Here is a 13,088-nt window from a genome sequence, read left to right on the forward strand (position 1 = left end):
TATTTAAATCACATATAATGCCAAACTAACATTTAAAATATTTTTACAGGTATCCATCTAATCATTTCTGGTGATACAGTGATGAGTTGTTCATATGATATAAGGGGAGTATACACAGACCAAGCGCCGTTTACAAGCGAAAACAGTCCAAAACAGTTGGATTTTGACGAGAGGAGAAGAGGATGCCATGTTGGATGGCATGAGGGTGAGTAAACCATATGAGAATTTTCATTTTTGGGTGAACTTTTCCTTTAATGTAGATGTAGCCTTAGCATTAACTTATGGGACATTGAAACTGTATAAAATGACAGTTTGACAGGAAATTGCTTATGCATTTTGTGTCTTAACTATTTGTTCAGGGAGAAACTTGAAAATGTAATCGTGCTTGGGGAGGTGCGTATATGGTCCTCTGTTTGTTTATTAATTTTATGTATGTGATAATTAAAAAGTAAAAATAATTAGAAACTGCATTTAGAGTTGTGCCACATTTATACAAGGTGAATATTATGTACTATTCAAGCATATATATTGTGTCTGTCCATAATTTAATTAAACTTAAGTAAAAAAATAAAAATAAAAAATTGACAGAGAAATTGTTATGTGTGCTCTGTCATTTAGAATGAACCATCATCGCCATATCCAACTGTTCAGCTACCAGAGGTCACTGACTGGAAGTCTGTGTTTACAAGAGTCACTGCAGTGGTCAGAGATGATGGGTTGGAGATCTGCAGGGCTAGCGGTGTGGATGAAGGGGCTCTTGCTGCATTTTGTTCTTTCTTTGTCTTCACCCTGGCATATCCATCTCACTTAAACAATACTCTGATATTCCTTCAGCAGTATGTTCTGAAACTTGCTGTAGATGGTGACAAGCCTCTGCTTATCCCAGTGACCAGAGTCATTAACCACTTATAATAACATCTACCAAAAATGCCTCACCCATTCTGTTGTTCAAAATGTTCTCTGAGAACATTCACACTTGTTAAATTTATCCAACACATGGGTAGGTGCTGCTGGTTGTTTAAATCAGTTTTACTATCAGAAATAATCAATCATTAATTGTTATTAATTATTGAATAATTAAATAACAATTAAATAATTAAATAATAATTAAATAGAATTTAACTTGTTAAATTCTATTCTCGGGGCACCACTCTTTGAAAAGAGAAAAATGATAGCAAGTTACTGATTGAGTCTCACAAAACAAAATCTACCCTGTAGGTTGAGTATCTTAATTGTTAATCAAAATAATCAAAAAGGGGAAAAACTAGTTAAATTATTGCTATACAAATCTAATAGTAATCTAGTTACAGTTAGTTTCTAACACCAATAAAATAACAGTACTCTGAGGTAACTTGGGAGTTCTTCACATGGCAGAGGTTGGCTTCAACACAATATTCAAACAAAAACAAACAGGAGTACTTATTATAATATAACAAGATTTATTATAATCAAGCAGTAGTGAACACAGCCAATACTAAACGAATATAATCCAAAAATAAATCAAGGAAATCCTAAACTAACAGTGGAGCTATATGCTAGTGTGTGTGTGTGTGTGTGTGTGTGTGTGTGTGTGTGTGTGTGTGTGTGTGTGTGTGTGTGTGTGTGTGTGTGTGTGTGTCCAGATGCGGTAACAAAGGAATCAAAATGGAGGATCAGGTTCAAAATAAAGGGTTAGATCCAAAATGGAGCTGATACCATGTGAGGGTGGAAATGAGCGGACACACAAAGGAACTGACGCAACAGGCGGGAGAATTTGGTTCACCAGCCTGAGTCGAACATAAAACGCGGCACCGCTCACTCAATGAATATCAGTGAGAGAGAGAGAATGAGAGCGAGAGAGAGAGGAAAAGTGCATGCAGTTTAATTAAGGGTAACCACTCGTAACAGCGGGACTGAATTACTAGTTCAGATCACTAAACAAAACAAACGTAACCCCAAAAGAAAACTAAATACAAATCTCCCAACTCGAAACAGCGAGCAGAGTTTAACATACAAATATACTCAAAACATCAGCATTTAGAATTAAAAATACGATTTAGTTTCACAAGAAAAATCACAGTTTCTAAACTAAATCTGCCCAGATATCAAGCCTTACTTGGGAAATCCTGTGTGATTTCAGTAGGGTTGTCCGTTGGAATTCCTGTTGCATTGAGCGGTCAGGAGAAACAGTCTGGATGGTCCCTTGTCTTACACTCGTCAGTGAAAAGACGCGTCTCTGCTTTATTCTTCGGATCCAGTGATGGAGAAGAATGCAGAAAGTAGTCAACGTTGAATGAAAATGAGGGAGAAGGGAAACTGGTCGCCTTTCCGTTTTTCAAAATAAATTCACTTGTTGCTTAACAGTGAAACTGAACCGGTTGTTATAAGTATACTATAAGACTTGAACAAAGCTAAGTTAATCTTACTCTACCGTGGCCAAATGGTGAGGTTAGAAAAACGTGGTCTCTTTGTTCTCAGTCCAAAAAAAACTCCTTCAGTACGTGCACAGTACAGATGTCCCTTAACAGCCAGGCAGAGCTTAGCACAGTGAGGCCGAACTTCATCTGTCCGCTGGTTTTCTTGACAAGATGATGTCATCGGTCGTAGGCCGCTTTCGACCAATGGCGTTTGAGACTGGGTCCATGGGCGGGACTTCGCATCCAGTTGTGAATTTATGAAGGATCCTGGGAAACTGAGTTCAATGTCTCTCCTTTGATTATAGAACAAAGGGCCATGCGGTCTCTGCTGCCATTTTAAGTGGGCCAAGGCCCTACACCTCCCCCCTTTGCTCTTAAGGTTGGGGTTCCTGCCACAGTCTATGAGAGCAACCCAAAAGTTGAAAAGTTCAGTCCTTGAGAGCAACCCGAAAGTTGTACAGCCCATGTGTCCTGGGTTTGCATGAGCTTAGTTCCTGGAAACATTAACAGTTCATAAAGGCTTTTGATACCTGGGCAGTCATAGTAGGTAACATCTGGGCAGATGAATTCTAACTAGGCTAGCTAACATAATTTCTATCAAAACAGCACTTCACACTGGTAAAACACATCAAACATTGCAACAACCCTTTGTTATCCCTGAGTTTTCAATGATTATGAAAAAGAAAATGGGAAAGATTGTTACAGTTAGTATAACTGTTCCTGGGCAGAGTTAGGAGCAGTTAGTGGTAGAGAGGTAGACAGGAGCTTGAAACGCTGTGGAATCAGTGTCATTGCATCCAGTCTAGTGTGTAGTGTTTGGATGTGTCTGTGCATGGCATATGCGATAACTGCCATGATGATCCAACCGTTAAGGAGGAGCCCAAGGGCAGTCAAACTGATGGGGTGTTCTTGATAAGCCGATAATTTTCCTATACGATTGAAAAATTTAGTCGTGACCCCTGTCGATTTGAGACTGAACTTTACTAATTTGGTCCCTTCAGCTAGAAGCTGTTGTTGAAGGGTGTCATCAATAGTGAGGTTGTGGCCTCTGAATGCGTCCATCATCTCAATCTCTGAATCGTGTCTCTCTGGACTGAGATGGTGGAGGACAATGTCGGCTATATGTACCGTGGCCCCTTGTGGGACCTTCAAGAACACCGTTTGGTTTGGGATTGTTAATTTAGTATTTGTCTCATGACAGTCATATGACATTAGGATCTCGGTGGCAGGGGTACTGACAAGCCATCGACTACCAGCTCTTTCTACCCTTGATTCTGTCCCTTCATCTTTAAGAGACACACTAGCATGGTATTTTTGCTCTGGGGTGTCAGCCCTCAGACTGCACAGGTGGTCGGTTATATCTCTGATAAAGGGGTTGCTGGGGCAAACCCAATGTATGTCCTTGGTGTTCGTACACATGTTCAGATTGGGAATAAGGTAGAGAGAGGGGTCATCATCGTGGTAGGCAAGCACCGGTGGTGTTTTGATATGTACATGTACATTATTCTTCCAAAACCCAACGTTCAATATGGATTTCAGTCGGTAAATGTTCTGTTTCTCTATAATGGGTAATTTAAGGATAAATCCTCTCTCTAGGTTCTGAGGATTTACATGGATGGGGATTGCACTGCCAAGGCTGTATGCCAGATGTATCTGAGAAGTTTGCACAATGGTGGTAGTGGCCGATCTAAGGATTTGTTCAACCATGTTTAGGGGAACTAGGTAGGATGGGATCTTTCCCCCACTCAGGCTGTTAACTGACGTGCTAATTTCCCTTACAAGGTCATGCATTAGATCTCTTACCATTCGCACATATGTTATATCTGATCTCACAACTTTTGACAGGGCATCCAGAGCATGCAAAGTGTTATTTAGAATTGCTGAGTGCATGTTTACAGTGAGTATGGTACCCTGTAGGGTTTTACCCAGATCCTGTAACTGTTCTTGTTGTAACAGGAGTTTCTCTTGGATTTCTGGCATTTCCTCATTAAGTTCACCCATTTGTCTTTGGAGTGTACCGAGACTGAAGGAGTTGGCAGCCGAAAGGCCGATGCTGCTACTAGCAGACCACAGAGGAACCGCTTTGGTCGTTTATTCCCACTGAGTTCTTCCTCTGTGACTAGGAATTTCTGCAGTTGTTCTAGGATGTGGACAGTTGTCAATTTGGCATGTTCAGCTGTGTCCTGGGTTTGGGTTCCGCTTACCCTCCCGTCCATCATCTGTGGAGGTAATTGGATGTGTTTGCGATACACATCCCAAGGGTCTAAATAAACGTATATGCTTTGGGTGTAGACTTGGCAATGGGTGATTAAGAGCCCAGGGGTCTCCTGTAGGACAGTACCGGTTGGCGGGCCGGTTTCTACCACCTCATTGGCTTGTGTGAGATGTAGGTTGAGGAAGATGCCAAGGATCCAAAGGAATTTCATCCTGAAACATACAAGAGTCTCGTTACCTTGTGTTTGCGGGAGTAGTCTTCAGGGTTAGTGCATGCTAATGTATGAGTAAAGCATGCTACACCCAACTACAAGAGACACTATTGTTGTGGGTCCGCTCCCCTTTGGAGTGGAGACTGTTCAAAGGGTTTGATCTGATTTGAATGGACCCATTTGTACGTTGGTGTTTGGTTTGGCTTCGAGATACGGATTCGGTAAGCTACCGGAGAGAGCTTCCCTATAATCTCAAAGGGGCCTGACCAGCTTGGTAGGAACTTTTTGGCGATTCCCACCGGTTTAGCGAACTTGAAGTAGAAGACTTTATCACCTACTTTATATTCGCGGTCAGACGTTTTCCTATCGTAATAGGCCTTTTGTCCTTTGACACTGGTTTCCAGGTTTGTTTGGGCCCAAGCAAACGTTGTTTGGAGGTGTTTGCGTAACTCGGTCACGTACTGATGTGCAGTATATGTGGCTGCAACACTGACATCTTCTGGACGGTACAGCAGATGCAGTGGGAGAGTAATTTCCCTCCCAGTCATCATTTCAAAGGGTGTTACCCCGTGGTGCGGTGTGGAGTAGACCTGATGGCCATCAGTACCAAAGGGAGTTTCACATCCCGATCTTTGCCATTGCTGTTGACATACTACTTGAGCATGCTGACAGTGGTACGGTTGGTTTGCTCAACCTGACCTGATGACTGGGGGTGGTTTGGAATTTGGCTTCCACACCCAACATTTCCCACATTGTTTTCATCACAGCCGCCGTGAAATGAGTGCCTCTGTCTGAGTCGATTGAGAGAGGTAGCCCCCAACGGTTGAACACATGGTTCATCAGCACGAGTGCTGTGGTTTCAGCCGTGTCATTGGGTGCTGGCAAACACTCCACCCATTTTGTAAAAGCACAGGCGACAGTGAGAAGGTATTTGTTGCCTCGCACCGACTTGGGTACTGGTCTGATCCAATCCATCTGCAGATTGGACCAAGGAAACGTGATTCCCTTGACCTGCAGTAGAGCTCGATTCAGTGGCCGGGAAGGACAGAACTGACAACAGATCAAACATTCCTTTACGTAGGCATTAGTGTCTTTGAGCATAAATGGCCAGTACGCAACCTGTTGGAGGGTGTAGTAGGTAGCTTTGTAGCTCCTGTGAACTCCAATGGGAGCATCGTGGGCATGTATTAGCATCACCCCCCTATGGTCGGTCGGAACAACCCACCAGAGTGGACCTGGACCATCAGGAACATAGACCAACAGGCCTTTCTCAAGTTTCAGGTGTTGTTGTACCTGACAAAGAGCTTTTAGTTCTTTTGAGTCCTGTAAAGAGGATGGTAGGACCCGTTGTGTTTGAGGTTCCATCAACCGCTGCCGGATTGCCTGGATCACCGGGACCCGTTCCTGCATGGCACTCAAGTCTGTGTCGCCCGGTTGTCAACCCAGGTTCACAGTCTGCAAGCAATTTTGGAGATTTTCCCGGTTCTCTCTTGCCTGTCTACGGGTGAGAGCATTCACCGAGCAAGATAGTGGTTTAGGGAGCCACTCCTCCTTGAATTCCCATTGTGGGCCCTCTACTGCACCTCGCTTAGCTAAACGATCAGCTTCATCGTTGCTCTCTTTGTCGGGGCCAAGAGTTTGTGAATGACCTTTGACCTTCTTCCAATACACAGTCATCCCTCGGTCAGTTACGAGTTGGTCACAAGCCAAGAAGAGTTCAGAGTGTTTGATCTCTTTACCTCTGGCATTGTTCATGCCATTTTCTTTCCACTTGGGGAAGTGTGAGACAAAACTGTGGCGGGCGTAGTTAGAGTCGGAGCAGACTACCAACTGCACAATAGCCAACCTAGCGGCTTGTTGCAACACAATGAGTGCTGCGGCAATTTCCGTGTACTGGCTAGTCTTTGCACCAAGTTGGTAACTGTCTGGCGCATGAACGATGTAATTGACCCAGACTATGCCCACTCCAGCTCGGGTCTGGCTCTCATGGTGAAAAGAGCAGCCATCCACATAAACCTTAGGGAGGTCTTGACAGACACTTTCATCATAGTAATGATGATTTAAGGGAAGAGAAGGAGTGGTAACGAGGAAGGGCGGGGAACCTGTCTGTCCTTCGCAGTCACAATGATGGCACTCGGCCAGGCCCTGACCCAAAGCCATCTTGTGGTTCTGAGCATACTTGACTTCGATGTCGTAGACTTGTAGTGCCATAATCCATGACGCAATGCGATTGTTGGACACTCGTCCTTCTCTTAGCTGCTGGCTATTGAGGAAGGAGACAGGCTGGTGGCAAGTTTCAATGATTACCTTCTGACCCCCGATGTAGCTGCAAAAGTGTTCCACAGCCCAGACTGTGGCTAGGAGGGCTCTCTCACAGTCAGAGAACTTCAGCTCTACACTTTGTAGGGCTTTACTGGTTGTTTGGATCAGTGTTACTATCAGAAATAATTATTTCTGTAGTTATGAATTCATATTTTAATTAATTGAATCTAACTTATTAAAAGCTCATATGGGGCTCCAGTAAATGTAGTGTGCTACGTTTAGGAGTGGGTTTGGTTATTAGCAATAATTAATAATTGTCAAAGATAATTATTAATTATTAAAATCAATAGAACATTGATTTTAATCAATGCTAGCTTTTCTAATCCTTTAAATCAACAATTATCAAAGATAATCGTTAATTGTTAACATCGATGAAACATTAAATAAAATTAACACTAGCTTATTGATCATTCAAATTCAACAATCATCAAAGATAACTATCAATTATCAAAAATCAATAAAATATTAATAAGGATTAACATTGACGGGGCACCACCCTGGAATCAGGGACTAATAACCAGATAGTAAAACAGTCTCAATATTAGATTGTTTTCTTAGGAAAATTGACATCCGAAGAATATCGATTTTCAGGAAAAAAAAACAATGAACGAAGGCTTGAATCCGAGCACTGACATCCCGTCAGCATGACACGGGCGTATGCAAAACAAACCAAAACACTTCTCTTTGTAATATAAACAAAGTTTATTTATGCAGTAATATCAATTAATAATTAATACAATGCAGTCAATAAACTTCTGACTTACAACTACAAACTAAACAGTGATATGATTAGATATGGAAACTAAAATAATCCTATAACACATAAGGTGTGTGTGTGACAGTGTGTGTGTGTGTGTGTGTAAGAGGGATGCGCACAAAATGGCGGACGTGACTCTCGTGGAGAGCATGTCACTCGAGACTTCCGGCCAGGGAATATGACCGCGAATGGGGGCAGAGAGAAACCAGTCAATGGCGTCTACCAGTTACCGCGTGTATCCGCTTGTACGATAGCTTAGGGACAAAGCTGGGCTTTAGCATTAAGCTATCTACGAGCCAAAAATGTATGCCAGAATGTTTGTGAGGGGTCGTGTGTGTGGTTAGTACGAGAGAGAGAGAATAAAGTGACGGCCCCAAAGCGATTTCGCTATCATGGGAGAGAAAGCAGCTGTTGGTTTATCACTCAGAGACGCGGTGAACGGCTCGTAAAAGGTCAGCGTTCTTTGACTCTTTAATGGATAAACTCAGTTTGCCGGTCTCACCCGCGATGACGAAAATGCACAACAGTCCAATTTGGTTGGACCACAATACAGCAAAACAAATTCGTGATAATTAATACCCTGAGTATTAATAATGAGTGGACATGGCGGTCCGTAAACTGTACAAGTAAAAACCTTGAAACACAAGAATAACACACTATAATATTCTCTGCCCAGACGTAAACCTCTTACTTGAATCGCATGAGGATGCAGAATGTGTGTTCATCCGTCCTTTATCTCAGACTCGGTTCCTCGAGGCTTGGGTGATGACGGGAGGCCATTTCCTCGCTCTGTCGGCGGGCACGGCTGCTGATTCTCGGCAGGCTGGCGGAGAACTCAGAAATGTTGACTTGATTGAAAATGGAAGAGAAATCTTTAATCTCTTCACTTCTGCAGGCAAACGGATGAAGAGGCGGATTGCTCGGCGGTCTCCTTCGGATCCGTTAGAGTGTTCGGTTGAACACAGAGTAATCTCAACTCGACCAGCGAGATGGAGATTGTATGGCCACAGTTTCAAGTCGGACGTTACTTCCTTGTGCCACAAAGCTGCACCTGAGAGCAGCGATGAGCTGCGTCTACACACTGCAAGCAAAGTTGCTGGAAGCAAATCCCGGAAGCATTTCAGAGGTATTTCTACTCCTGATGATGTCATAGTTGAGGGACGTTCTGTTGTGTGCCTCATCCAATAGGAGTTGAGAGTTCAATTCTTTAGTTAAGGCTTCATGGGATTTGTTGTCTGTTTTGGACACCCTTTGTTTGATTTTGGCGCGATTTTTAGCAGTAAGATTTACGTCTTGGTATGTGGGGGCTGAGTTAGGTTTTACGACTGTGTTAGGCCTGCCTTTGTCTTCTATCTGAATACATGAGGCCCAACATGACTGTAGACACCTACTGTATAGGCTGATGGCTTGTTGTAACCTAATTGTATATTTTATCACAAGATATGCATTTGGATATATATAGACATTATCAAACTATTATTTGTCAAAGTTTAGAATTTTAAAATTGATTTGAAGTGTCAGTTTTTGCAGTTTATGTCATTTATGCTTGTCATCAAACCTGACCATGGTGTTACAAAGAGACAGAATAAGCATTTTTCTACCAATAAATTATTTCAAACAGAAAAATATAACTCAAAGTAAATGCATAATAATGTAAAGAAAATGAACATCAAGGAACAGAAATAAACTGAAAAATAATTTTTTGAAATAAGTCAAGAACAAAAATATAAATTAATGTATTTATGAATTATGCATTACCTGAAGTATGTTCAGAGTAGCTGTTAGACATCAGCACTGAAAGTAAAACATAAACAAAAAACATTTCCATTAATTCAACACAATTCAATACAAATTAAAAACTGAAACTAAATGTTTATGTCTAAAGTTTATTGTAGTTCAAATAAGTGTTTAATTTTCTTCTTCTTAAGATAGTTTTCCACTCATTTCTATGTGGATTCATCAGTCGACTGATGTTGGAGATTCAGTGTGTGACCTCATCAAACACACATCTGCAGGACTCACAGGTGAATTTAGAAGTGAATTCACTGATGGAGTGAATCAAGTTCTGTTTGCATTGAGCCAAAACTGTCATGTGAGGATGAAACAAAGAGTTTTGGTTTGTTGACACGTGGCGTTACAGTACCATGTATATGTCTATATTCAGAATATGTTTCACTCTCAAAATTAAGTGAAAAATGAGAGCAGTCTGCAGGACTCAATAACAGATCTGACATCAGAGGTGCACCTGCTTACTAGTGTCACAAAACAGAATACCTACTGTATGTTGCAAAAATGTTCAAATTAAATTAATAATCAATGATAAATTCAGTTCCATCATTATAATGTAAAACCACTGAAATGAAACAGCCTAATATTTGCATTTGCTGTCCTTGCCAGGGTCGGCCCAGAATTTGTTGACACCCTAGGCCAGATTTTGGATTGCCGCCCCCCTTAATACATTTAAGGAATAGTAACATTAACATGTTTAATAATGGCTAAAAAATAAAAACAGAAAAGATCAGATGCCATTTTTATACTACACCTCCCACTTTTCAATCTTCCTGTGGTGTCCTGGTACTTCCCTCAGTGTTTCCCATTAATTGACTAGACTAGACTGGGCCCGCCACAGTCTCATAATGAACTGAAAACATTTAAAATATTTGTGCACTTCTCAGTCTCATAATCACATAAAATAAAAGGTTGTGTTTTGCGCTCTCTCTCGCGCGCCAGTCAGCTGCAGTCAGTTCAGTCAGCTCCTCACCCGCTGCTGTAAACTCACGCGCTCACACACACTCGCAGATATATGCACTGGAGTATTCCTGGATCCGTCTAACGTTATTTGGTTGAGGAGGACGACAAATCTTTGAGGTAAGTAACGTTAACTAACATTAAATATATCCACTGCATTTATACACTACTCCACACACAATTTATCATCATCAGTGTACAAGAGCAAACAGATAATATTACTGCTGAAGTTAGAATCATGATGATTAACGTAAATTAACGTTAGCGTTACTGGGTTAATTGGCATGACGTCACACTGCTTACAGCTTCACTAGCTAGCTATCGTTAGCAGTCTGAGGTAACGTTAAAAGATAAAACGCTGAAACTGACATCTCTAGTTTGTACCCTGCTTTTCAGAATGAGCATACACAAATATTTTAAGAGACGTCAAACCCCAGATGAGGAAGAGACAGATCATTTGTCATCACCATTTGTCTATACCAGGGGTCGGGAACCTTTTTTCACTAAGGAGCCAATTTTTACATTTTTGGTTGACAACAAATATGCCAAAATGAAAAGGAAACATTAAATTAAAAATTTTACTTCCCTTTTGGGCTGGGCGATATGTAAAAAACATTTTAATGATAATCGCATTTAAAATTTCGCGATATCCGATTATATGTGTTTGATTAAATTGTTTCACGAAATTGTTAAAGCTACAGTAGGTTTTGAAACAAAAAACAAAAAAAAAAAAAAAAGTCTATATAAACTTGGTGTCTAAGTTAATTGAGGCCCTGTGAGAGATTAGTTAGCACCACAGACTCTAGCTCTGAGTGAAAATTGTGGGTTGTCAATCCAGATAAACACTAACAGTATAAATGTGTGTTGTTCAACTTTTTGAAAGATGGTTTTACAACAGTTGTGAAGGGCAACATCTCTATTTCATCCGTGCATTCTCTACCGGTCGGGTATTTCGTTGTCCGGGAAAATACATCTTGTGTGTGAATAAATTCGTTTTGTTTCCTCCTTCACGATATTTACACACTACTGGTCAAAAGTTTGAGGTCACTTGACTGAAAAGTTTCTCATGATCTTAAAAATCTTTTGATCTGAAGGTGTATGCTTAAATGTTTGAAATTAGTTTAGAAGACAAAAATATAATTGTGCCAACATATTAATTTATTTCATTACAAAACTAAAATTTTATATATATATAAAAGTTTTTGAAATGGATAAATTGGACCGAATAATTAAGAAAAGCAGCCAATAAGTGTCCAGCATATAGATGGGAACTCCTTCAATACTGTTTAAAAAGCATCTCAGGGTGATACCTCAAGAAGTTGGTTGAGAAAATGTCAAGAGTTCATTTCTGCAAAATCTAGTCAAAGTGTGACTACTTTGAAGATGCTAAAATATAAAATAGTTTAGATTTATTTTAGTCACAACATAATTCCCATATTTCCATTTCTATTATTCCATAGTTGTGATGACTTTACTATCATTCTAAAATGTGAAAATAATAATAATAATAATAATAATAATAATAATAATAATAAAATAAAGAATGAGTAAGTGACCCTAAACTTTTGAATGGTATTGTATATATCGCAATATCCAATTACATCGGCAACACCCGGACTGAGGGATCGTGAATATTCTTGCTTTACTGATTTTAAATTGAAAATTAAATTATTTTAAAAACGAAAAACTTAAATACATTTCTAAATTCAAATTGCACTCCAAATGAAACGAAAAAGCAATTAAAATAATGAAGTGATAAAAGAATAATATATATATATATAAGTAACCACCTTTCCATTTACCGTCGGGCAAGTCTCCGTCTAAACATGCAGGCGGAAAATGACTTACACAAATGAAGACATAAAAACAATTATACATGTAAAAATAATAATTATAATGATGATAATAATCACTGAAATATAAATCATGGTTTGAGGTGTTTTTGTATTATTTATGTTTTAATCACAGATGTATAGGCTGCAGAGTTGTGTTCACAATGAACTGCTCTGTAGAAATAAAGTGAACTGAACTCAAAACACCTCCTGAGCTGAGATGTGTGAGGTCATTTGCAGCATTCTCATAGAACATACTATTCTTGCAAAATAAATAAAGAAATAAAAATAAAAAATATATCAGAAGACAAACAAAGAAAGAGTAAGAACCTTTAACATGCGCGTGCTCCACGAGACTGCACGCCTCCGTACAAACAGTGTGTCAGACATGCGCAGAGACGGCTGTCATCTGTTCTTAATAATATAATAAAGTATTAATTTGATAATAATAATAGACTAATAATAATAATAATAACCTAATAATAATAATAATCACTCTGATCATCATTAATCCCCGAGATCAAAGTCTGTCGGCACAACCCTAATGTGCATTTCTCTCTATAAATTAAAAGAATATTCACACAGTCTTCTTGCTGGTTTCATTATC

General features: G+C 40.0%; 2 protein-coding genes across 3 annotated transcripts in view; both read right to left on the reverse strand.

Moving 5' to 3' along the window:
* LOC127440265 (uncharacterized) overlaps nucleotides 1–13,088 on the reverse strand; it is a 204,410-nt gene that overhangs the window by 85,140 nt on the left and 106,182 nt on the right.
* Nucleotides 1,545–13,088, reverse strand: part of LOC127447811 (uncharacterized) — a 160,884-nt gene continuing 149,340 nt past the window's right edge. For both annotated transcript variants that reach the window (XM_051709891.1, XM_051709882.1), the window contains exons 2-3: nucleotides 9,660–9,695; nucleotides 1,545–4,823 (exon numbers count right to left, since the gene is read on the reverse strand). In XM_051709891.1, coding sequence (XP_051565851.1) covers nucleotides 3,102–4,397 — 1,296 coding nt within the window. In that variant the 5' untranslated portion in view covers nucleotides 4,398–4,823; nucleotides 9,660–9,695 and the 3' untranslated portion in view covers nucleotides 1,545–3,101. The remainder of the gene's footprint in view (nucleotides 4,824–9,659; nucleotides 9,696–13,088) is intronic.

The sequence above is a fragment of the Myxocyprinus asiaticus genome, chromosome 1 (assembly GCF_019703515.2).
Source record: "Myxocyprinus asiaticus isolate MX2 ecotype Aquarium Trade chromosome 1, UBuf_Myxa_2, whole genome shotgun sequence".
Classification (NCBI taxonomy): Eukaryota; Metazoa; Chordata; class Actinopteri; order Cypriniformes; family Catostomidae; genus Myxocyprinus; species Myxocyprinus asiaticus.